Source organism: Suricata suricatta, chromosome 7 (genome assembly GCF_006229205.1).
Source record: "Suricata suricatta isolate VVHF042 chromosome 7, meerkat_22Aug2017_6uvM2_HiC, whole genome shotgun sequence".
Classification (NCBI taxonomy): domain Eukaryota; kingdom Metazoa; phylum Chordata; class Mammalia; order Carnivora; family Herpestidae; genus Suricata; species Suricata suricatta.
This window is the reverse complement of record NC_043706.1, coordinates 36630695-36656961: the sequence shown is the minus strand read 5'-3', so window position 1 is coordinate 36656961 and position 26267 is coordinate 36630695. Positions and strand designations below refer to the sequence as shown.

Sequence of the window (26267 nt, the reverse complement as noted above, 5' to 3'; positions counted from 1 at the left end):
CTCCTAGCACTGGAGGAGAAATAAACAAAACAGATACACTTTTGTGGAGTTTTCAATCTATACAATACATATTTACATGTAGTTTCTGATTATTACAAAAGCTTTGATAGATATAAAACAAAATAATAGGATAAGAAACAGTTGGGGTAAGTTGGAGACTTAAGGGAAGGGACATGTGAGCTGAGAACTGAACAATAAATTGGCAGTCATGAAGACTCAGGGAAAGAACGTTCCAGACAGAAGGAATAAACAGCAAGTGTAAAGGTCCAGAAGTGGGAGTATGAGTGACATATTTGAGGAGCTGAAGGAAGGCCAGGGAGCTAAGACGGAGTAAGCAAAGGATATCTGGGAGGACCCTGAGGAGGGAGAGATGTAGGCAGACAGCATATGACGTGAGGCTTGCCACGCTGAGGAGTTTGGGGTTTGCTCAGGAGCCATGGGAAGTCACTAGCAAGTTTAAAGCAGAGGAGTGACATGATTATGCTCTTAAAAAAAATCACTCAGGTTGCTATGTGGAGACTGTGTCATAGGAGGGCAAATGGACACTGGCAAAGCAGTTCAGGGACAGTCCAGGTAAAAATGGTAGTGACTTTGGTCAGGATAAAAAAGGAGACAAAGAGAAGCAAAAAGGTCTAAGGCATTCTTTTAAAAGATTTCAGACAGAATCTGTTGGGGGCGCTGTTGTGGGATCTGAGGAACCATGGACAAGCCCTAGAACATTTTGCTTGAGCAAATGGTACCACTTATCGATATGGAAACAATTAAGGGAAACATCTTGGGGTAGACTTTGGCACAGAGCATGGAATTAAGGGTTCTGTTTTGAACACGTTAAGTTTGAGATGCCAATTAGACATTTAAGTAGAGATTGCAAGTGGGCTGTTAAATGTCCCGATCCATCCCTCAATGGAGAGATCAGAGCTATAGGTATAAAACTTGGAGCCCTTGATGTATTATACATTTTAAAGCCACGAGACTAAATGAAATCGCCTGGGAAAAGAGAAGAGTGCCCGGGACTAAGCCCTACTGCACTGCAGCATCTGGAGGCTGGAAAAAGCCAGAAAGGTTGGGGAAAAACCAGGAGAGAATGATGTCACAGAAGGCCAAGGAAGAAGGGGCTTCAGGCAAGTGGGAGGAGTCACCTCGGTCTAATGGAGGTGTGAGTTGGTCAGGATATCCTAGGTTATGCTCTGTAATAAATGAGCACTCATTCTCAGTAGCTTATCATAACAAGATGCACTTCTCGCTCACCTGTGTGAGTCAGAAGGGTGAAAGTCTGACCACCTCCTGTGGGTCAGAAGAGCGGAAGCTCTGCTCCACAGTCACCAGGGACCCATGCTGACATCCGTCCCCAGAGTGAGAAGGGAACGCATGGAAAACTGCACAGCAAGTCTTCAGTGCTTTAGCCGGAGGGTACCACATACCAGGGCCGCTCACGGCCCACTGGCCAGAACCACTCACATACACCTCCCCACCTGCTGGGGACCTAGGAACTGGGTGCTGGCATGTGGAAGAGTTGGCGACTTGACTGCTCTACCATTTGCTGAAAGGTCAGCTGAAATAAGAACAGAAAACTGATCTCTGGCTTTAGCAATGTGTAGGTCACTAATGATGCTGAAAGGACAGTTTCAGTGGAGGAGACAGAGTGAAACTCCATTGGATTGGATTGAGGAGAGACTGAGAGGTGAGGGAATAGAGATGGTGGAGATAGACGGTCCTGGTGAGGCATTTTTTATGAAAAGGGACCAGAGACATAGAAAGATTACTTGAAGGTTAATGGGTAGAAGGAAAATTCTGATAAGACAGTATTTTTTTTTCCTTCCTTTAGGTATCTAAATGTCCCTGTGCCTCATACTCTGCCGTCCCCCTATAAATAGACGACCTTGTCCTCAATTTCACTAATGAAATCAAGGCCAGTGAACACTGAATGTTTTACATGGATTTTATAATATGGTTTTGTGCTAATGGAAATAATCCAAGGAAGAGGGGGAGGTTGCTCAAGCAAGAGAGAAGAGATAAGGGAAGGAGGCCAGGAGAGTTTGGGAACCACAGCCCAGCAGAGGGGTTGGCCTTTGATAAAATGGTGGATACTTGGTCCACTGTCACGTGCATTGCAGTGTGTCCACCAGTAGGCTTGGTGTTGGGAAGACAAGGAAGCCCTTGTCTTGTTGCATTTATTTCCCCGATGAGATGAGGTTGTCACTGTGGAATGAGCCTGGCAGGGCTGGTCTGGGAGCAGAGAACAGAGGAGCGGTGGAGCCTGCCTGCCACTGTACACCACAGTCTCTCTCTCCACTGCCAACCCACACCTTGCAACTACATTCAGAGTTCTCCTGTATTCAAGTGGTTCTTGCATTCTAAACAGCTTGGGGTGAGAAGGTTGTTAGATGACTCATTATTACTTATGATGACAATAATAACCATTTTTACACTTTTACTTTTTATAGTGTATTCCATATTTATTCATTCAGTCAGAGACTTAAATAAATGATTCATAGCTGCCATATTCAGCTTTACTATTGTAAAAAATGTATATAAAACTGAATTAGAGATGCATGTACAGTTTAACAAATAACACCTTTAAGAAAAAAACAAGTTAACTAGAGATAGCTCATCCTTGTTCATTCATTCAGTTGACAAAGCTTGTTTGGAGTACATACTACTTTTGGCACTGAGCTTGGGAGGGGGGCGGGGGGGGGGGCTACAAATGCCTAAGGCACAGTCACATGCCTACTGGAACTCATGGCCTGAGGGATGGAAGAGACATTCGAATGAAGTAGTTTTACAAATAGTTCATTGCAAAGGCATTCAGCAGTTCCAAAATGGAGACATACAAAAGTGCCATCATCTCTTAGTAAACCTTCACAGTAACGTTGAGACCAGAGTTCTTACTAGCTTCATTTGATAGATGAAAAGCATGAGACTCGAAGCGTACAGCTAATCAATGAAACCAGCACTCAGACTCACGTGTTCCTGCGGTGCCTGCGTGGCTCAGTCAGCTAAGCATACAACTCTTCTCTTGGCTTCAGCTCAGGTCATAATCTGAGTTTGAGTTCGTGAGTTTGAGCACTGACACTAGGGAACCCACTTGGGATTCTTTCTCTCCCTCTCTCTCTCTCTCTCTCTCTGCCCTTCCCCCACTCATGCTCGCTCTCTCACTCTTTCTCTCTCTCAAAAATAGATAAACTTAAAAAAAAAAAACACCTACATCTTCCTACTTTAAAGTCTATTGCCTTTCCCCAACCATGGCACAAGAGTAATAGAATAGCCCATTGTTCCCCTCTAAAGCAGATATTCTTCAATCATTTGAGGGAGGGGGAATTGCCTGATACGCCTGTGGAAAACTCCAGGCACCTCTGCCCAGGGATGGAAGGGATGAGTTAAGGCTGTGATGTCAGGACCCCAAGGTCACTTGCCACCCCCCTCAATTCCCACTGCAGTCAGAGGAATCCCTGAGATCCTGCCAGTCAATCTCCGCACCAGTCCCTGAACACCCCACGGCTTTCCTCTCTGTCCCCTATGCAGGGAACAACACTGGCCTCCATTCCTCCAGCCCCTACTCCTCAGTTTCTTTAAAACCTGCCTTAGAAGGAATGTTTCTCGAAAAGCCCTCTGCATTCCGACCATACTCTTTCTTTTGCTTTCTTGCAACCATCTACTCCATCTGGACCATATCACCACCAGTGCTCTGTCTATGAGTATCCACCTGCTTTATAATGTAAGCTTTGACCTTCCCATGCCCCCAGCGCTTTCTATCATAAGGTCGGGAATAAGAATTCTTTCATTTATCTGTAACATTAATCATGGAAGAGGGTTGTCAATAGAGAAGAGACTCAGTACTTGTTGACAGATGGTCTGCTTCTCCAGTTGACTCACTGCCTAAGTGGATAAACAAATGTTACATTTAAACAAGGAAATTCTTTCCAGAGAAAAAGAAGTCAGGATACAGAGGGGTCAAAGGGAAAATGATGGCCTCCTGGATCCTTTTCACCTCTTTCTCCCGGCTATTGCTCATACAGGGATGGGAAATTATTCTCTGCCGAAGTCCACAATCTTGGAACCTGGACCCTGCCCCTTTTCTCCAGGGTATCCCCTGCTTCAGTCCAATGCCGCCATTTTAAGTGCATAAACTCTTGGATTGTGGAGTCTCTTCAGAATTCAAGCTCCATGTAGATTAGGGAAAGATAAGTGCTTACCTGGACCTACTTGGCTAACTAATCCTCCTGGCAGAGAACCAAGCCTTTCCTACAACTTCCCTTTACCTCTGATCCTTACCCAGCCCCTGGGATTCTGGGTAAAGCAGCTCCTCCTGGCCATCTGGTATCTCTCCCAGCTTCCCATTCATGAACATCTCCAGCTCTTCTAAGCTGCCATGTGCATTCATGGTTTTCAGTGCACATCCCATGTCACAACTCTCCCCAAACTGCCTTTTTTTCTTGACCTCCTGAACCCATAGGTCTGACATCAGCGGTTTCCTGGTATTCATGAGATCATTTCTACTTGGCAAATGATTTTCAGTTAGCATCACAGCATGCAGAAGGAGGGTTCTGGAGTGGGACAAACCTGGGATCAAGTTATGGCTTTGCCCTTTTGCAACCTGTTGTCTTGAGGTCACTTTTAACCTCTTTCAACCTCAATTACCTACCTACAGAATGGGCCCAATACTACCTAGTTGACAGGATCACGGTAAGAATCAAGTGAGACAACATATGTAATCCCTCCAGCACATACAAAGTTCTCAATGAGCGTTAGCTTCCCCCCCACACCATCACCACCAATGGAATTGTGAAGATTAGTTGAATTAATATTTGTGAGTTCATGTTTGTGAAGCATGAAAAGTGCCTATCACATAGAAGACACACAAAAAAATAATTTTCCCTTCTTTCTTTTGCCCCCAAAGAATGAATATGAGCATATCCAAACTTCATTTCACTTGTTGCTTATTTCCAAGCCAGAGAAACAGAATTTTATTTAAATCTACATGCATTTCAAAGAAGGTGCTACTAGTCTAGAATCCTCTTTTAAGAAGGTATCAAAATAAATTTGAGATGACAGTGGAATTCATTCCTAATTTAGGCACAGATAGAAAACCTGCATCATCATTTTTTCAGAAAATAGGGCATGTGAGCAGTGCTGTAGCCACTACCCCCAAATCACAGGCTGACATGAGAACTGAACTCATCAGCATGGAAGCCAGTCAACAGGACCCTGTTAACCGTGGCCTTTGGAAATGGTCAGGACACCTCAAACTCAGGGAATTCTGTGTTTTTCAGATTCTGCAGAATTTGGAGCCTCTTATTAAGCTGAAGAGGAGTCCTGCCTTTCTGTTCAGTGGGCCTCTCGGTCAACTGCCCTTTAACCCACAAAGGGCTAAAGCACACATGTCTTTCCACCCAGGTTTACAGGGTTGGTCCAAATGTTGAGGATTGAATTAGACACCAAGGCTGCCACATTTGTGGACTGAAATCGATGGAAAAGACTCCATAGATCCAGTTTTGCCTGGCAGCAGGAGCCACAGTATGCTGTCTTATTTAATGGAAACGTTGCTGGCCTCCGGATTCCTGAGTTAACTCCAAAATGCAAAAATGCCAACATGACCCAGGCTGTTCTCCAAGCTCCATGCCTGTGTCTGTCCACGAGTTTTTCTAAACAACCCACATGGGCACTTTTTCCCGAATAAGAACACTCACAAAATAAAAACCCCAGAGAAGCCGGGTGAGGAGAATGAAGGTCTTCTGCAGGGGTCTTCAGCACCGTGGTTTAAAGGCTTTATGTTACTGCTGGAAATGGGCCACTGCCCTCAAGCAGCTGCCACTCTTTCAGGCCCTCCAAGCCTGTCCACTTGGTTGGCACACTGGGCCTTTCTGCACCCGCTCAGGATAACATCCAAGGCACAGCTGCAGCAGGAGGGTGAATCAGACGTGGTTACCAAGACCAAAAAGAAACAAAACCGGCCTTGAACACTGCCCCTTAATAACACCGAGCCCACATGGTCTGCGCTTTGGGCTGGTGAGGGTTGCTGGTGGGATGTGTGATATCTGGCACCGGGAGTCAGGAACCCATTTGATTTATTTAGATGTGGTGCCACTATTGGGTGGGTCTCCTAAGGTTTCCGTGGCTTTCCACTTCAGATTTTCCCTTTACTCCACTCCCTAGAGCCCCTGCCAAGCCTACCATGCTTCAGTGAGGTCCAAGCCAGCCCTAAGAATCTACTAATTAAAGGTTCTCCTCTGACAGCTTTCATGTGGCAACTTAGGAAACTCCAAGGCAAATCCTCATCAGAGGACTTTAGCCCAGGTGGTATCTTCTGGTTTGAACATAGGCCTTTAACCCCCAGGTCTTGAGTACAACCCATTCCAGAAGTGTCAATCAAAAGCAGGAAGTAGGTTGGGCAAGTGTCCTTGGTCACCCCAAAAAATCTACTCTTGGACTTCACATCTGCAGTCACTTTGGCCGTGGCTAAGTGGTTTTGTCTTCCCCTCATCCTCAGATTCCATGCCCTGCTGTACCCGCCCAACAACCCCTCAAATTGTAGCTGAGCTGCTCTTGGCCCTTAGAGTAAACAGAGCCATGGAACTGCTTGCTGTGGTGACCTCCATCGCCCTGGTAGTGGAGAAACATGGACAGCAGGCTTCTTAGCATCTGTTTCCAGCCACTCTCCATGATTCTGCCACTTGAGAGCATGACACTGCTCCCTGGGGAAAGTCACCTGCATATCCCCTCCTAAGGGAGTAGAATTGGGCTGTGACTTTTCCGTGGAAGCATAGGAAGGATGAAAGTAACAGCAGTTGTCATTTGACTGAGTAATAGTCTGGGAGCCATCTGTAACAGGAGATGAGTGACTTAGGCTGTGTGACAGTGTCTTCAGTGAGTGTGAGGAAGGAAGGTGGTTCCCACTCTCCCCGTGTGGGGGCTACATATGTGCCATCTTCCACATGACTTCCAGACACCTCCTCTCTCAGTGCACAGTGTGGGGAGGACAGTAAAGACAGTATCTCAAATGCCCCTTCTAATCTTTTTGGGAGATGGTCCATTTCTCTTTACAATGATCTTCTAGCACCTCCCCATCTCATGAGTGTATTCAGTCCAGCGTTAGTGGACCCTTTGCTTTTCATGCTAGAAGCTGCTGACTTGTCCTTCACCCTAGAGTTTCTGGCTGTAGCCATCATATCCTTTCGATGGCCCTGGGGACATGCTTGTTCCAGGCACCATTCCCAAGAGTGCTGGGCCCCTGGTCTTTCCTTCATTTCCCTCCTTCAAAACCACATTATGTTTCATGCTGCCTTAGTCGGTTATCCCCTCTTCTCACTGAAATTCTTCATCTCTCTCCCTCCTACTGGTCCATTCTAACTTCTCTACACACCAAAGGATGGAATTCTCTTCTTTATATGAGGATATTTTTGTGTATTTCACCTCCATCAACATTTACTGAGAAATTTCAGTGCATGTAGAACCAGATCAGATATCCTACAAAACCACACTCTATCCCTGCCTGCTGCTTCTCATTACTAGACGCATTTCTGTGCTCTACATATTGTGGGCATTCGTCATATCACTATCTCAAAGCCAGTCCCTCACCTTCGGTTTCAAAAGCTTCTGCCACCAAGCCACAGATTGGGTAGTCGTCCCCCACATCCAGCTCCCACCCTGTCTCAGCCTTGAATGTCCCCCACCCAGCTCTGAGCCTTCTCTTGCTTTCAGTCCCAAACACTGTGATCCAAGCCCCCTTCCCCTCGGAATCCACCCCATTGCTAACTTTTCCTCATTCCCTGGTGGTTCTTCTTTTCTCCCCTTCCTTCTTCAGTCAGAGGGAACTGAGGCACCACAGGAATAGGCGTCTTTCCCAAGGAAAATATATTTTTGGCTCTGACCAGGAAATCATTTTTCAGCATGAATAACACAACTCTCCATCATTTTACTTTTGTCCATTTTTAAGCAAAAGCTTAAGCAGCAGTAGGTTGTTTAGAGCAGCCAGGAAAATGAGCTTTGGCCCATGTGCTCCAGACTAAAGGAAATCAGACAGCAGGCCCAAAGGCAGTAGCATAAACTCTCCACTTCCGATGTTTCTCCTTTCCATTTGGTTTCCATGGGACCCTGTGTTGGGGGTGGGGAGGGCTTCCAAAAGTACGGATGTGTATTCTTTAGCAAAATAAGGAACCAAATTTCAGGATGGCAAAAGAGAGAGCATTAAGAAATGGGACTAGTACCTACGAATTTTGTATGCCTTACATTTTCAGAAGCCCCACTCTAAGGCTAATTTCGAGAGTGCCTTGTCTGCCATTTCTACCTAAGTGCTTGTTCATAACAAACATCAAAATCCACAAGAGGTTGTACTTTTAGGGTTTGGAAGTGTTTCCCAAATGTCATGTTTTGAGGACTGAGACTGAGGAACTCCTCTTCTTAAGGTTTTTGGGGGTTTTTTGGTCTGTTTGTTGGTTGGTTTTTGCTTTGTTTTGTTTGAAATTTTATACTACCCTATAATATTTTATTTGCTCTCCTCCAGGTTTGAAGCAGTCCTGTGACTCAGCAAGCCAGCAGGCTTCTCTGAGTCATCCCTATTTTCTGGGATTCAACACAGGGACTTATGATTGAAATTCACTAAAAGAATCAACTAAGAGCTAGACGTGGTCCCGGCAAGTGGAAACTCCTAAGGTCCAAAGCTTCAATGAGCAGCCGAGTCTGACAGACTAAACAAAGCTGGGGAGAAGGCACAATTTATCTTTTGCCATCACACCTTCCCTTTCAAGCTCAGATTTCCCCCATTTTAGCACCAGCCTGAGACACCCTCTAATGCCTCATCTCTGCAGGACCTGTTAACTCATTGTCAACAAATCATGGAGTTTTTCTTTGGTAGTTCTAAAATAGGGATCCCTTCAAGAGTATTTGCATTTTTATAAAAGCTTCTTGGAGTTGGGATCTCTAAGGGTGAGGTGTGAAGCATAGTGACATGTAGTGGGAGAATGTGGTGTCAATTTCTAAAATCACACCATACAGGGGACACACCCACCTATATACTGTGAGATGACACTGGCCCCAAAATTTTTAGCAGGGTATTTGAGATGCTCTGCAAAAACGATGGCAAGTGACCTACCTGGGTTTATCTCCTCTTGAACCCCATGTCCTTTCTGCTCCCACTGCCCAGGCCTCTGGGAGGATGCAAAGGGATTTTCAGTTGGTTGTAAGTTCTTCGGGAACTACTGCTGTAACAGTGTCATGGGCACTGCAAAACCTCAGCATGGCCAACCCACCCAGCTGTCAAGTTGGACTGTCAGCTCTGAAAGAAGGCAGAGCCAGGGAGAGAAAAGGCCATGAACCCATTTCTTTCACTGCAGCTTTTTGAACAACCCTCCCCCCATCCTCTCCCTTGCTACTGCTGGTTGGTGGGAACCTTCTCATCACCCCCTCTGTGGGAGGCAATTTGGGGGATCCCACAGGCAGTCTCTCCTGTGGTCTCCTAGAACTCTCCTCCTCCCCAACCCCATTCCAGGGAGACTCCTTCCCTCTCCCCTCCATTGCCATTTAATTTGCAGACCAAGGGCCAGGGAGAGGTATGGCATTAGTCCCTTGGCTCCTGGTGGGCCCTGCTGAATTAAAAGTGCCCCCCCCCGCCCCGATTAATGTTGCTCATGCAGCAGGGGCTCATCTCTCTGAGTCTCACACAAACCCGTTCCCAGGCCCACCCAATTCTGGAGTGTGCAAGGCAGATGTGGAGACACAACTGAGAAGTGCCCATTTGCTTCTGATTGGAAAAGGGTGGGATGTCTTGTGTGCTCACCATTCAGACATTCTTCACGGTGCTATTTTTATCAACAGTAATCATTAAATTGGTGTCAGATGGGCTGGTCCCATTCCTCACTCCGAGGCTGGGTGATGAGACTCAGCAGGCTTTTTTCAGGCAAGAGGAAATGTGGTATGTGGCCCGTATGAATGCATCTATGGAACCAGGGGCCTCATCATGAACCCCTCTTGCCCTGGAGCATGTTCACGTGGCAATTAGAACGAGGCTCATTGTCACTCCTGGCTCATTCCTGACCTGATTCATTTAACAGACGTATGATGTGCACCTTCTAAATGCCAGACATTGCACAAGGCACCAGGGCTCTGCAAAAATGTAATCTGTACCTCCTAGAAATGTGCATGTCCCCAGAACGGATTGTCCTGTAAAGTGACAGCATCTACTGGGGCTGTGCGTGTCATCGCTGCATTGATAGATAGTGGAAAGGCGATTCTAGCCACCTGGGCACCAGAGAAAGCTTCATGGAGTTGGTTACACTCAGCCAGGTGTTCAAGGGTACATAGAATTAACTGGATGAAAACATGGCAAAGAGGAACCAATGCTTTTAAAAGAGGCATAAGGAAAAACCCTCCATAGATTCATCCCGAATCCAGCTGTGAATTCAGCTCTCAGCCAGGGAGTCCCAGGCACACACCTGCACTGCCCGCTCACTCTGGGAGGCTGGGAGGAAGAGGGCTGCAGTGCCAGGGTGCCACCTGCTCACTCCGAGCTCCCTGGCCATTCTGACTCTGAGTTTCAGAATCTGGCCCCTGAGCAGGGCCAGCAGTGAAGGGGTGGCCCATGGTGGTCATGGTGACACCGGATGTGGGAGTTAAACATGGACTAGGAGCCTCCATCACAGTCTGTTCCTGGATCTTGCAATGGAGAACCTAACCTCTGAGTAAGAACTGAGGCCCCTTGCCAGGGGCCTCAAGGATGCATCGTTACGTGGATACCGAGAGGAGAATTTCCTAGATTCTGTATCTTTCAGTCTGGGTTGTACTTCTTTTAACTAAATGCCTAGAAATTCAGCGTGAAATTTAACAGAAAACCAAAACGGGGCATAACAGGAAAACAGGGAGAAATGTGGCACTGAATGATGGCAGAAAGTGCATTCGCAGATGTTCTGGGCAATCCAGGGCTCGGTGCTCTGGTTTTCATTTCCTCTGACCCAACATTCCAAACTCCACCCCCCACAAGTCACATGCATGCCCAGGCACAGCCCTGCAGGGTGCAGGGGGTCCCTGGAAGGGCCTCCTCGGTGGGTCGGTGGCCAGCTGGAAGAGCCTGGGGCCACCTGTCTGGTCAGGAGCCTCTCTGCCACCAACCTGTAGGAGCCAGGGCTGGCTTTGTGTCTAACTAAAGTGACAGTGAAATTAATAGGATCCTGATGCTGTGACTGACGCCACTTTCCTGTGTCTCCAAACAGGGACAAGAGAGGAAATGTCATTAGGACGACAAGAGGCTTTTGAAATCTTCAAGAGGGACCATGCTGACAGCGTTACCATCGAAGACAACAAGCAGATTTTGAAGCAGAGGTAAGGCTGGCTCAGGGAGCTGCTGGTCCCCAGAGGCTTAGCCAGGGGAGCATCAATGAAACTTGCAACTCTGCCCTCCCTAATCTGCCCAACATAACTTCTGGAAGAAAGGCATGACGTGTATTTAGTTTCACATTGAGTTATGTCCACGACTTTCCTACACAGGAGCCTCACCATCCCTGTACTGTAGGGGTAAGTTAAGGCCAGGGTCTATGACTGAAGGCACTAACTTTGTATTCGGTTCTCTCATCTTACATTAATTTTCTTCTGCCTGTGACTCTGTTCGATATCATACTGCTCCAAAGACAAGAAGAAAAAGTCTGTAGATCAAATTATAGTTTTAGAACTCTGGACCCTCCAGCTGATCTCGAGGGGGGGGGGGAAGTCCTGCGCTTGATAGTCAAAGGAAGTGTACACACACGCCAGAGGTTTGTGGTGTGTTCTCTACCCAGAAGGAGAGCAAGCAGGTCTCCGGACCTTTATAAAAAAAAACACTTAGTGGTATATAACTTGTTTCACCTAATCTGTGAATTAGATGCATATCCTCAAACTGTAGCAAACAGAACGACTACCGGGTGCAGGGGCCTAGAGTTCAGAAGACAGAGTTCTGGACGGTGAACTCTTACATTAAGTCACACGTGACTCTGGATGTTAGCATGCAGTACATTTTCAAAAATGATTCTTTGAATTAAAATGAGACCCAGGGGTGCCTGGGTGGCTCAGTCAGTTAAGCATCCGACTTTGGCTCAGGAGTTCAAGCCCTGCATCTGGCTCTGTGCTGACAGCTCAGAGCCTGGAGCCTGCTTCGGATTCTGTGTCTTCCTCTCTCTCTCTGCCCCTCCCCCTGTTCTCTCTCTCTCTCTCTCTCTCTCTCTCTCTCTCTCTCTCTCTCTCAAAAATAAATAAACATTAAAAAATAAATAAATAATAAATAAATAATAAAATAAAATGAGATCCAGGTTTGAGAGTTATATGCTTATAAATGCTTCAAGGAAGCCTAACAAGTGGCCAAGCTCAGAGAAACACGTGGAGGCACAGGGTTCTAGAGGGTAGAAGCAGCAGGAAATCTCTAAAAGGCAAGGAGGAAGAGGAGGCCGTAAGGGAGGGAGGCTGAGAAGAAGCAGAGAGAAGCCAGGGAGAGCCGGGAGAACACATCGTCCTGAAAGGCAAGAGGGGAGGCGACTCCGTAAATCATGTTGTGTGTGGTGTCGGCCCCGACAGAGAGAGAGGCCAGGGAGGCTGGACTGAGTACACCGAGGGAGCAGGCGACCGAGAACCGCATGTTGGAGGGCTGGGAGTGGGCAAATAGTGTGTGAGCAAACACGTGTTCAAGGAGTTTGTGATAAGTGACAAACATTCGAAGAGGGATAATGGGGGTGGCGCAGGGAGAAGGGACGTTTGTTTCAGAATGGGAGAGAATTGGCCAACATTGGAGGCCATGGAAGCAAGCCCGTGAAGAGAAAGACAGACAGCCAGATGGACAGACCAGGGGAAGGACTGACACAGCAAGGCTTCAGGGAGATGGTCTGGAGAGGGAGACATCAAAGCTCCGGGTGAGGTGAGCCTGGAGAGAAAAATGAGGGTAGAGGGGCTGACACTGATGCGTTTAGAATGGAAGGGGGGAAATTCAAGATGGCCTGTATTGTCTTTGTGGAAGCTGAGGTGCAGTCAGAGACATGAGGGTGGTGGCCAAGGTTTCACACAGCCGTCACTGGGGACAGGAGAGAAAGCAGAGCTAGAAAAAGAGAAGGAAAGGCAGACAGTGCTGAGGGCCCAGCTTGGACCCTTAACCACTGGCTTCCTCACTTTGGTGGCATGTCGTGGAGGTGGACGGGATCTCAGATCACTTCAGGAATCCAGCAGTGGTGGTAGGGGTGGAGCCAGAAGCAGCCGCTCCAGAGTGCCACGCAGCCCCCCTCAGTCCAAAGCAATGCATGTGGCCCCTGTGGCCCAGTGGTTTCGCTTCTGGGTGTGTCTTCCAAAAAGTTCTCACATGGGCTCAGAAGGGGGCATATATGAGGATGTTCACGGCAGCTCAGTTTGTGGCTGAGGAGAGTTGGAAGTTTGGGTGTTCATCCCCAGGAAGCAGAGAGAAAACGTCTTGGGGAAGCTGTCCATGGGTTCAGGAGCAATGGATTAATCTATACAGGACAATAGGATAGCAAGAAGAATACACAAAGCATGTAATTTACAAAAAGATGCACATGAAACAAAGAGCCACACATAGGTTGTCATATATTTGAACCATAAAAATGACTGCCTGTGTGAGGGAGCAGAATGAGAACAGGACGTGAGGGTGTGAATGAACAAATGAATAAAACAAGGGCTGAGGGAGAAAATAAAAGTGACTCGTGAAAGCTGAGGCCCCCTCTCCTTAGAAAAATGGACCCAGACCACGCAAATTTTAGCAAATGATTCCAGGGGTTTCACAAACCTTCTAATGCATAGCCATGCTAGGCTCTGTATTTCTAGGATAGTTAGTTGGACGTGTTGGAGGAGGACACCTGTCTGTCTGAAGATAAGCATGTCACACGAGCTGCCTCATCCAATGAGGGCTTCTAAGCGGCCCTCAGCCTTGGCCTCACCCAAGGCTTCATAGCTTATACCAGCACCCAATAACTCTGGCTTCATATCAAAATGACCCATGGAGCTTATAAAAGCTCCCAACACTGCGCCTGACCCCTCAGATACTCTAATTTGTCCTGCTAAGTGAAATAAGTCAGGTAGAGAAGGACAGATACCATATGTTTGCACTCAGAGGTCTAACAGGAGAACGGGAGAGACCTAATTGAGGACCATGGGGAGGGGAAGGGGGAAAGAGAGTTGGGGAGAGAGAGGGACACAACCATGAGAGACTATTGAATACTGAAAACGAACTGAGGGCTGAAGGGGGAGAGGGGGAAGGGGGTGATGGTCATGGAGGGGGGCAAGCACTTGTGGGGAGAAGCACTGGGTGTTATATGGAAACCAATTTGACAATAAACTATCATAAAAAAGTCATAATAATGAAGTAGAAACTGAGCATCTATTTGTTTAAAGAGTCAACATACAACCAGGTTGTATGGACAGGTACAGATACTAAACAGTGTCCAGGGTTCCTGAGATGCAGAACCTCTAAGGCAGGATCCCAGAACTGGGCAGGCTAAACCAATTACCAAGTGATTCTTCTGTACACCTAAGTTTAAGAATCACTAGCTTAGGGAGAATTCTTGTTCTGGAATTGGTATGGTTTGTGGTTCTGGTTTAATGTTTGTTTGTATGTTTGTTTATTTTTTTATGAGAGAGAGAGAGAGACAGAGACAGAGTGAGAGCAGGGGAGGGGCAGAGAGAGAGGGAGACACAGAATCTGAAGCAGGCTCCAGGCTCCGAGCTGTCAGCACAGAGCCCAACAAGGGGCTCAAACTCATAAACCGTGGGATCGTGACCTGAGCTGAAGTCGGACGCTTAACTAACAAAGCAACCCAGGCACCCCCTGGTTCTGGTTTATACTCTTTAGTTTAGATCTGTTTCCAGCGGGAGGTGGGTTGGGGCGGTGGGAGTGAAGATGTCGTGGGCTTTTAAAGCCTCTTAATGCAGAGCTCACTTAACTCTAGTACAGTAGAGTTCTGACAACACTGTGACAAATGTGCTTTGGGGCTGAAACACATCCAGTCACATAAGATGGGCTGGTCATCCTGGTGGTCCCATCTTCCTTGTGGCCATAGAGCAAGGGAATTAATGAAACTTGCACAAAGATTTCCTCTGAAAAGGGCTTTTCCCAGCACTAAATCAGTCCTTTTAAAATCAAATGAAAAGTCAGGAGACCAGCCCACATGTTAAAAATGTCTGCATCTGTTTAATGTTACTGTAATAACAATCATTAAAGGGATATTTGGCACTGGAGGGGGTGTAACCCAGGATCTACCCCTTTCTCAGGATTGGAGCTTTTGTTTGCATTCATGGAGAGCATTCCATTACTGGGTATTACAGGCTCATAACTGCTTGAGACAGAGGACTAAGAGAAAATGTTTTCCTGTGAAAATGAGTAGCTATAAAGCAGAGCCCCGACAGCAGACACTGAAATGGGACCTCACAAGTGCTGATGAGAGTGACTTCCATGCTGCCGTGCAGAATGCTTCCTACAGTCACCCTGATCCCCTCCATACATTTGCTGCCATTCCCTCTGGGGACCGGCAGCCCATCTGCAGGAGGGCCATCTGCAGGAGGCCTGCCCATCCTAGGAATGCAGACATTTGCCACAGGGTTTTAGTCACTCTGCTTCTAGACTTCCTCTGAGCAAGCCTCACCCCCTGGTAGCCCCCGGCAACAAGGGCCCAGTGTCCTGGTGTTCCAGGGACTCTCCACTTTCCACATCACGCAACTGCCATCAGTGGTTCTGATGTTGGGACATCACCTTGGCAAAGTCCACAAAGGCTTGGGACTAATTGCCCCCATGCATGAGTCTTACGCCAGCTCAGCCTCTTTAGCCCATGGCAACAAGTCTCTAAGCCCAAATGAAGGGCCTGTTGGTGGCCCAGGCTCCTTTCTGTTCCCCCAGCTCTCCTGGAATGCAGGAGTTGAGCTGGAGATGAAGGAGGGGTGAGCAGGGGCTCTCACATACACATCCCTGTTACTCGATGGAGGGGTTTTCTTCCTCTTCTTATCTGGACCCTTTGCTGTCCTCCCAAGCAATTTCTAGCATCGCTCAACCCCAGCCCCCAGTCTGGGGGAAGTTGTGCTGCCTGTCTGTGACAACAGAAACAAGACATTGGCACATTAGTAGAATGTTTACCCTTGGCTGAACTAGAGCGTGAGAGCCAACTCTTAAGCTGGATTTTTCAGTGGAGGACAACTATAATTGAAAATCACAGCATTTTTCAGGCATGACTCACCCTCATAGTATATAATAATATGAAGAGAGGCTGGAGACCCCGTGGTTGGCAAACACCAGCACCCAGGCACTGCACAGCGGACTTTCTTTTGTGGCGGATCTAGGAGACAAACTGCATCCCTCAGCCACAGAGTTCCATTAGATAACACAAGAAGAAATAAATGGGGAGATTAACTGCAATTGGAAACAAAGGCAATGATCATGTGAACTCAACCAAGAAAAGTGCCCCTTCACTCAGTTGGATCCTTCGGGCACAGAAAAGAACAGCAATCTAAAACTAACAGGAAAATTGGACCGAGGCTTGAGAGAAATCTTGTGGCACCATCTGGAAATAACACCCATGACAAATAGGAGTTCCCTGGTTCCTATTAGGCTTCAGTTTTAACCTTTATTATTTTTCCATTTGTTTTATGTATTTACACCTTGTCTCCTGAGCTAGAATTATGAACTCAGCAGAGATTAGATTCGAATCGTCTCAGCCTCCCCACAAGTTTTTAAAATGGTGCTGGCCCCAAAAACAGTACTCAGAAATATTTCTTTGGCCTGAGGATGACACTTTGAAATGGACTTAGGGAAGTCTTAGCAGCCAAGCAAACTGCTTGAGAACTCCTTCCCAGAAGCAGGAGAATGCAACAGCAGGCTTCTCTAGACTCAGGGAAGGAACAGCTCCACGGAAGACAGGAAGGGACCGCCATCTTGATGGGAAACAAGATGGAATAAGAAAAATAAATATTGTTTTTTAGTTTAGTTTTATTTTTTTAAAACCTAAGGGAAATGAAAGGTGGATCTTCATGGCAACATACCAGAGGCAGCCAAGGTATCATGTCAGGGGCAGGTCTACAGAGGAAGGAAATGGCGTAGATACAAGCCCATTCTTCCTTTCTGAAAGGGAAGAGTATTGGATGTTCACTCTGTGAATAATCAGCATACTAAGTTAATTTCCCTAGATAAGAAAAGTAGGAAAGGTGTCATAGGAAGTCCTTGTCCTCCAGTGACATATTTGCCACTCTGACCTGAAGAAATCAGCCCACCTGACGTGACAGGCAATAGACAGCGGAGGCTCATGGAGACCAAGTGGCTTATGAACATCAGCTCCTCCCCTTAGCCTATAGGTTAAAGCAGTTGCTGCCCATGGTCCCCAGCAAATTGTCTGTGCTTCTGACTGCCCTGGGGCAGAGCCAGGGGCCTCAGCTGCTCCCCCAGCAACGATGTGTGTGTGCCTGACACACCCCAAGGGCAAGATGGAATTCTCCCAGGAGTTAGTCTTGGAAGTTACATAAGATTGTACCTTAACCCCTAACCTTTTCATTCCACTTGGAGATGAAAAACTTAGCAACTGTCTTAGGTGTCCTTGACCATGGACTTAGAAGGATCCCTTCTCCGACCCTCTGATTTGCTGAGAGGAGGACACCCATCATTACTGTCTGTGATTGCTGCTTCCAACACACAATCCCACCTCACAGTTGATCCCCAATGGGGTTCCTACACTGCCAGGCAGTGGTCATGATTCACTTAGAGAGGACGTTTCTATGCATGTACTTCCCACATCAGGCCAGCTCTGAGAGGCATCTCATCCTAATCTTACAAACGAAGAATCTGAGATCCAGCTGGGCATTTGAGTCCAAGTCTCTGGCCCCCAGTCCAGTGCTCTCCACATCACACACAGTGTCTGTGTGTGACATGTGGCCCACGTGCTATTCCTTAGATACTACAGCTAGGTCTAGAAAGCTTACATACCATTCTATGCTCCAGAGATAGAAGTATGAGTTACACAAATGTGGTCACTATCCTCAGGGAGCTTACAATATTGAAAAAGGGAACAAAACAAGCAAACAGGCAATTCTGATGCAGTGCACCTGTCATGACAGAAGTTCAAGGTGCTGTGGAACATGTGGGGTGACACTGTTGCAGACTTGCATGGCCCCTAGAAAGCTGTCCAGAGGAAGAGACATCTCCACTGAAACTACATGGTTAGGCAGAAACTAGCCAGATGAAGAGAGACATTCCAAGCAAAGGGAAGAGTTCCGAGGTGAGCCCATGTACCACTTGATGGAACTGAGGCTGTTCTGACCAGCCTAGGAAGGCAGGGGGATGTGAGAGATCATTCTGGAGAAGTCCATACCAACCAGAGCATGAAGAGTCCAGTTAGTCCTGTTAAGGAATTTGGGTTTTGTCCTGAGGTCACAGGGGAGCCTTTGAAGAGTTATAAGCAAAAGAATAATAACAAGAGCAGGCTTGCATTTAAGAAGGCTCACTCAGGCCTTCTTAACATGGGAAATGGCCTGAAGGCAGGTAGGCTGAATGCAGGGAACTACACAGGCCTGTGGAGGTAATGCACTGATGTCACCACCCCTTCTCTGAGGCAGGGAGAGTAGGAATAAAGCCAGGTGGAATGCTGTGAGGAATGGATGGAATGGGTGGGACTCTAGGATTTTGTGAAGGTGCTAATGGGAGGAGGGGGTATAGCAGGGGGTGTAGGTCCCTACCAGGAGTCCATGGGTGAGTGTCAGTGCTCAGCAGTGAGATGAGGAAAGGTGGGAGGAAGGAGAGGGGTTTTCATTGGGGGTGATCAGTTCCCTGAATGCATTTGTCAGGAAGTAAAGCAGGACTGGGGTGCAGATCTGGGAGCTGTCTATGAGGATGACAAGAGGAGACACTGGCGTGATGGAGTGCTCCGTGGAGAAGAGGTAATGTTGGGAGAGGGTCAAGACAAAACCCTGGCAATTCCCAGCATGTCAGGAACAGCTGCAGAAGAGAAGACAGAGAAGGAGCAGCCAGGGCGAGACATGGCTGATGTGACGTGGAAACCAAGGAGAATGGTTTGTACATCATGGACAGTGTCTAGCATGGTGCCGGGCACACGGTGACTGCTGTAGGACCACTGGAACAGTGACAACTGGGATGCCAGGCTTGTGAAAGAGCAGTTAGAGGACTGAATTCCTTCCTTCTTCCAAGCCCAGGCCTTGCCCCAAGGTAGAGACTTTTCTCTGCAGTGAACAGAACTGCCTGACGGAACAGCCTGCCAGTCCCCATGCTGGAACTGCCCCCAGCAACACCGCCCTTGCACAATGAGCCATGCAGCCAGCAACTCGCTGATAGGAATGCCTCGAGCCAGGAGGAGACCCTCAGGAGGAGATCCTCACAGATGGAGTCACCGAGGCTTCTCCCTGGCCCTGCCCAAGGTGCAGCCTCCCTGACGTAGGCCAGGCCTCTGCTCCAGTGAGCGGGAGCTTAGGATGTTGTCCAGAGGTGCCGCATGCCCTGGGGCAGGTCAGCACAGCTCCAGCCACCTTGGACTCGGGCTCGTTCCCTGAGCCACATCATTAATGAGAATGTGCCTCTTTTAGGTCAGGAAGGAGTTAGGAGGCTCCTCTTCCTGCTGATCAGAACTTAGTCTGAGGCCAGAGGAAGGGGAGGCAGTGGGGCTGAAGGAGGTTTCGGCTAAGAAGGTGAGGAGACGCAGGTGGACAAGGAAGAACATGGCAGAAATAGGGAGTCACCTTCTTTCTCATCTCTCCTGCCTCCTCTGTGTCCCCGCCTCTTCTCCTCAGGGCTGGACTTTCTTAGTCAAGAGTTTGTCTTGACAACTGGAGATCAGGAACACATGTGGGTGGGGTGGCCTGGAGCGGTGACAACTACAGAGTGCAAGGAAAATGGCCTCACACAGACAGGACAGTCCTCAGCCCACACCTCTTCAGTGGGAAAGTCCTGACTAGCTTGGCGCTGGGCTGCAGAGGAGAGACTGGAACAGCTCGTGGCTTCCCCCACAGTGTCTGCCAGCCCTGGCACAGGGCCGCTCTTTAGACAGGGTTGACCACAGCATGAAGCAGTCCCGCTGCCACCGTGCCCTCCTGGACAAACGTAGGCACCGCCAAGGCCAGAGGGCTCCAACCCAGACCCTCAGAGCTCCTCTGAACAGCTGCTGTGGAGATTGCCTGTTTGCCTCGGTATCTTCCCCTTTTCTTTTTCTACACCCGTTTCCTCCAGAACTGACATGAATTTCAGCAGCCGTGCAGCCCAGCTCTTGCATCTTCCTTATTCTTGAGAATCTAAATGGGTGAGTGAACCCTGTAGAACAGGCACTAAGAGGAATCACTCACTGAGCAGTGAAGGATTATCAAACCCTGTGGAATCCTAGGAGCTGGAGATGAACACAGCTAACAGTCACACAAGCATAGGCCCTCCACTTGACAACATTTAAAGGATGAAAATAGCCCTCCTCTTCTGAGTGGCCTGGACCACACCTCAGATTCTGCCTGCCCAGTGGGCAAAGGCCAGTGTGAGCCTAGACGACCCAGTGCAGCGACTTCTATGAATGTTTGCTGACCTCAATTCAGACTGAATGGCATCAAAAGGGACTACACTTCTCTCTAGAAGGTGACAGGCGCTAGCTGAAGAGAGCACATGCATAATCTATGATGAGCCTGAACACTCAACAATGAGGGAGCTGGGGTGGAGTCCCGAGAAACATTGAAAGAAAATTTAGTTCCCTTACGTGGAAACTTCCTGTCTGCAGTCACAGGCCAAGCAGCCAGACTTGGAAAATAGCAGTGACATAATTCATACTTTTCCATCAAGCACAGAGCCGTCGTGGCACTCTGGCCTCTGCTTGCGTTGTTCCCCCACCTTGAATGCCCTCTTCTTCCCACTTCCTCTAACAAAAGCCTATGCAACCAAAATATTTATAGATGAAGCAATATGATATCTGGGATTTCCTAGGATCCAGGAAGACTTGGTGGCGGGCAGGGGAGAGAATGAGGAGAGAGGAGACAGTTAAAATCAAATTGGTCCAGTGTTGACAATTAATGAAGAATCATGGCGGGTAGAGTTTTCCAACAAGCCGATGCAGCCATAAAAGCCAGGTCAATCCTACCTATACATGAAGCTCTCCTGACTACTGTCTGCTCTTCGACAGGCTCCTGCACTGACTTGGCCAGCGTTATCCACAGTAGCACAATGAGTTACTGTAGACTCATATTGCAGGTTTGTTACATAGACTTTCAGTTGCTCCCTAAATTTCATGACATAAAGGAGAAGAAGGGAAAGACTGACATTTCTTAAGGGCCCACCATGTACAGGGGACCAGACTGCATGTCTCTCACATAGGCCAGCCATGTCCCACACCACCTCCCCAGCACAAAGTTGGGCTCTCAGTGACATCTCATGCATATTTGTTGGAAAATATATAGGAACCATTAAGTAAACATCAGTACAACCACCTGGTAGACTAGTAGACAGTCATCAAAGATAATGGACCAGTTTCTAAGATCAAGAAGGAAGGACTTATACTGCTAAGTGAAAAATAACCAAAGCACAAAATCATATACATGATAGGATCTTAACTCTATCAAAACTAAGTAGAAAAAAGACTGAGTGGAGGGGCACCTGGGTGGCTTAGTTGCTTGGGCATCTGACTTTTTGTTCAGGTCATAATCCCATGGTTCTTGGGTTCAAGCCCTGCATCAATCTCTGTGCTGACAGCTCAGAGCCTGGAGCCTGCTTCAGATTCTCTGTCTCCCTCTCTCTCTGCCTCTACCCACCCCCTGATCTCTCAAAAATAGATAAACATTAAAAAAACTTTTTTTAACTGGGTGGAGCTCAAAATATGCTAACTTCTGGGTAGGGATTATTAGGGATTTTTTTTTCTTTTCTTATTTTCAAAATATGATTAAACATCATATGTAACAGGAGTCAGCAACCTTTTTCTATAAAGGGCTATCTAGTAAATATTTTCAGTGCTGTAGGCCATACAGTCTTTGTCACATCTACTCACTTCTGTCAATGCAACATGAAATAAGCCATAGACAATATATAAATGAATGGTGATGGCTGTATTCTAGTACAACTTTATTTACAGAAGTAGGTGGTGGGCTGGTTGTCTCTCATGAGCCCTAGCCATAGTTTGGCCAACCTCTGATCTATTACTTTATAATCAGGAAAAAAACATTATTTAAGTTATAGTAAATATGTATTCTCAACTACAACTATAAGATCTTGGTACTATGATTAATAGAGCACAGCAGCATACAAAAGTCTTACAGCCATGCTTTATTCTGGTTCCCTTGCATCATAAAACACTCAAAATTGCAAGTCATAAATTACAGAATATGAAAATGAAAATTCTATGGTGGATAGAGGGGTAAAAATTCATGATACCAGTAATTAATACAAATTTTATTTCTATTTTTAAGGCTAATATATATCATTTATTTAAAATTCTATTTTATATCTTTCCATAAAGTTTTAAATTATTTTAGAGCATTCTCAGGAATCTATTATTTTTAAAGCATAATTTGAACAGAAAAAGGTGAAGGTTTTTTTTTTTTTTTTTTTTTTTTTTGCCCTCTCCAGATTTTCTGAAGCAAAGGCCCTGGGAGAAAGTATAAATGAAACAAGAAGTAAAATTGGTAAGCAGATGATATTGTGTAAGCCTCTTTCACAGACCATTTTCCTGGTGAAAATCGGGTCATGATGTGCCTCCAAATAACCATGAAACCTAATTTCTAGAGATGCCTGCCAAGGAAGCTTCTTTGAGAGTGCCTTTCCTTGGAACTTTGTCATCTCTCCTACTATCCATCAGGAAAAGTGTTCTCTTTCATCTAGAACTTGAACTTTTCATCCTCATGCAGGCGTGAGCTCTAGCATCCCAATGAGAAAGTTTTGCTTTTCCCTACTATTCCTTAACAATAGCGCAACTAGTCATAATGGCAAGATTACAGTGATGTTTTGTATTTTCAAGTGCTGTGAAACACTTTTATACCCACCCACCCCCCAAGCTTAGACTTAGTGTTTTAGGCACAGGTATGCATTTTTCAGCACCATTCAGTAAGCCAGTGGGAGGAGGAGAAGAAAAATGAGCTTCTCTGCCTTCCCAGGGTGCAGGCTGCCCAGGAGGAGGTTAAGGCAGGAGGCAAACTCAATAAAAGTGTGCCTTATATTTTTATCGAAGTGATAGGAAAATGTTTCCTTCATCCCAAGCTACAAGGCACTCAGGATCCCATCTCCCTGGCTGAGGCAGCTCTGGAGAAGGAACCCATATGCCCTTGCCTCCTGCTGGAGAAGACAGAGCTACCTCCCTGATGACAGCTGAATTTCTGCATCTCTCTTGTCTCTACCTCCCTCCACCCATAAGTGAGAACAGAAGCCACTGTGAGTGTCCTCTTTGGCTTTTCCTACAAAATATGGAAAATTACAATGGCCTTGGGCACTCAGTCTCCAAACAGGAGCCTCACATTCTCCTCTGCAATCTGAGGCAGCCAGGCCCTGAGCCATGCCCAGCACCATGCAGAAAATCTCTAGAGTCTCAGGGGTTCTTAACCTAAGCTCTAGGAACTCGGATGAGGGAGAGGGGATGAGGCAGAACGAGCCTTTTCTTTCACCAAACTCTAAGTGCAATTTAGCTATACCTTTAGGGACAGTGATGATGTAGGCAACTGTGCTCAGCAGGACCCACAACACCTATCACCAGTGGAACTGCAGTGTAGCAGATATCATAATACATCTTTTATGTTCATCAGTACTTCAAAATTATGGTAGTTATTAGACTCACCATCAGATCTTATCATCGCATGCGTTTATATAAAGCACATCATATTGATATTTCTGTATCCTAAAAAGTTTTAAATTTTGGTAACTATTTCAATATAACTGATTTCTCTTAAAAATCCAGTGTTTTTTATTCTATGCACCCTAAAAATCATTCTGAGAGAGGGTCCATAGCTTCATCAGACTGCCAGAAGGATCACTGGCAAGAAAAAAGGTTACACACGTCTTTCTTGATCTGGATTCCCAAACCCCTGAAATTACATGAAAAAAACTGGGCGTTAAGGATGCATACATTTTTCTGGAAAAAATATCCATAGTTTGTCTGATTCTCAGAGGAGTCAGTGACCAAGTCAATAAGGAAATTAGTTCTAGATCAATGCCACATCCACAGGGCCAGGGCTTCAGGCAAAAAGCAGACCCTGCTGGGGAGCAGCGTGGTCCAAGCAGTAGGGCCTTGTTGCCCCACCCAGCTGGGGGGCCTGGAAGGAAGGGAGAGGAAGCCGGCCTCAGCGCATCCAGGGCTGACTTGTCAGCCTTGTGGGACTCAAGGAACCCAGTGGTCTGTCTTCATCCCTGGAGAGATAAGAGGGAAACACCTCTTATAAATCGCTTCTCTCCCCAAAAGTAATATAAAGTTTTGCTCTTGAAAAATATCTAACTCACTAAACCAAAGTAAAACCAAAGCGTTCATCCCAACACTAATGAAATAGACTCATGATGAAAGATACCAACGCCCTACACTAATATAATTTTTCACTCTGAGTACAGGTTGTTTTCACAAATAATTCTGATTTCTCCATAATTTTGGCCCAGTATCATATGTTTATGGATCCAGTTTCCCACATTCTCAAGAGGAGGCAAGTTAGAGGCTGCTCTATGCTAGTTGTACCCTGCCCAAGAACCAGGGTCCAAGGGTGTGAGGGCTGCAATTCCTCTCTCAGAGAGAATGATCTGGACACACAAAGGGTCCAGATATGCTAGCAGAAACCTTGGCCAAGTGGATTTTTGGTTTTTTTTCTGGATCGTAATAAGCAGAGCTCATACTAGTGTTGAGATTCAAGTATTCACTGCTACCAGTAAAGTGTCTAGTGGTACTAATAAAAACAAAATCACTCTTACTTTATGCAAAGAGCAGACTAAGACCCATCCCCTGGCCACCCATCTTCCAAATGTGTTCTTGATCCAAGGGGACCCCGGTGAGTAGATCACTGGGACTCAGCTTATTACCAACCAGCTCTCATGGTGCTTGACCCCAGAAGTAGCCCAGCATGGGGTCATCACTGCATGTTCTGACAAGGTTAAAATTAACAAAGTATAAGGTGGAAGTTGTACGCACATTTAAATTTAAAATCTCCAAGGCAATGTTGAAGGAAACATTTCAGATTTGCAACCTTTTTAAGTGCATTTATCCCACGAAGAAATTAAATCAAGTGGAGTTTTCAGTCTCCAGTGACTGAAATCTTAGACTTAGTGAATGTAAGAGTCAGGAGGTGGGAGCTTGGCACAGATGTACCATCACATGCGTGGGATGGTGACTCAGCTCCACGCCCAAACTGTGCCACATCCTGCCTCTGGACCCTGAGGCAGGACTAGGATGCTGTGGAGTGCACATGGAATTGGCCTGCAGAGAGGAAATGAAAGCTATATTTGTGAACTACAGACCATCCAGCCCACGTGTTTCAGGTTCAGTTTGTCTTCCTGGGTAATTTGTTTTCCTCTGACATTGTGATCAAGATCTGCCACTCAAGTTTCATCATCAAAAATTCTTAAAGACTAACAATTCAGCTTTAACCACATAATATCCAATTTTTACATGGCACAATAAGTCAACCCAAACCTCCATATTATTTCCTTTTCTTATAATAAGCCAACCCGAACTAAGTAAATCTACTCTTGCCACCAAGTTGTTTTCTGTCCTTCCCTGTATACTATTTACATCAATTCTGATGCTGAATCAGTTGAAATCAGAAATGGAAGAAATAGCCAATTTAAGATCTCCCTGAAAAAAAAGTAACCATCTTTGTTGGTGTAAGAGCGCTGTCTTCACTATATTTCCCTGTCCCGTATACAAGAGCATTAAACTCCTTTTCATCACATAGGCTGTGTGTTTAAACATTCACACACACCCTGCTTCCATTCATCTTATCTCTAAAAATGCCATTAAGCCCAAACTGTGGGGAAGGAACAAGAGTGTGTTCGATGCAATGGCATCAACCAGGCCACTTCCCACTAGAATTCTGGCATTCATTCTTCTACCTCAGTGTTCTCCCACTGGCAGCATTGTCTCTGGCAACAAGGAACAATGCAGGGCTGTTCTTTGGCATAAGGCCCACCCCTAGACCAGTCCAGGAGCCAGCTGCTTTGGATGCAGGTGAAAGAGCTTGAGTGGCACCTCTTGGCACTTCTTCATCCTCCACTGACCTCTCCAGGCCTGAATGAAAACTAACTTCACAGGATGCTGCACAGAAGGTTTTCATTAGTGGGCCAATCAATGGTCAATTCAGAAATCATAAGGAATGCAATAGAAGCAGCTATAGTGGGA

At 46.6% G+C, this 26267-nt stretch overlaps 1 protein-coding gene across 3 annotated transcripts in view; it reads left to right on the top strand.

The window, feature by feature from the left end:
• Positions 1-26267, top strand: part of KIF6 (kinesin family member 6) — a 382012-nt gene that overhangs the window by 274177 nt on the left and 81568 nt on the right. For all 3 annotated transcript variants that reach the window (XM_029945027.1, XM_029945028.1, XM_029945029.1), the window contains 2 exons: positions 11202-11310; positions 22532-22587. In XM_029945027.1, coding sequence (XP_029800887.1) covers positions 11202-11310; positions 22532-22587 — 165 coding nt within the window. The remainder of the gene's footprint in view (positions 1-11201; positions 11311-22531; positions 22588-26267) is intronic.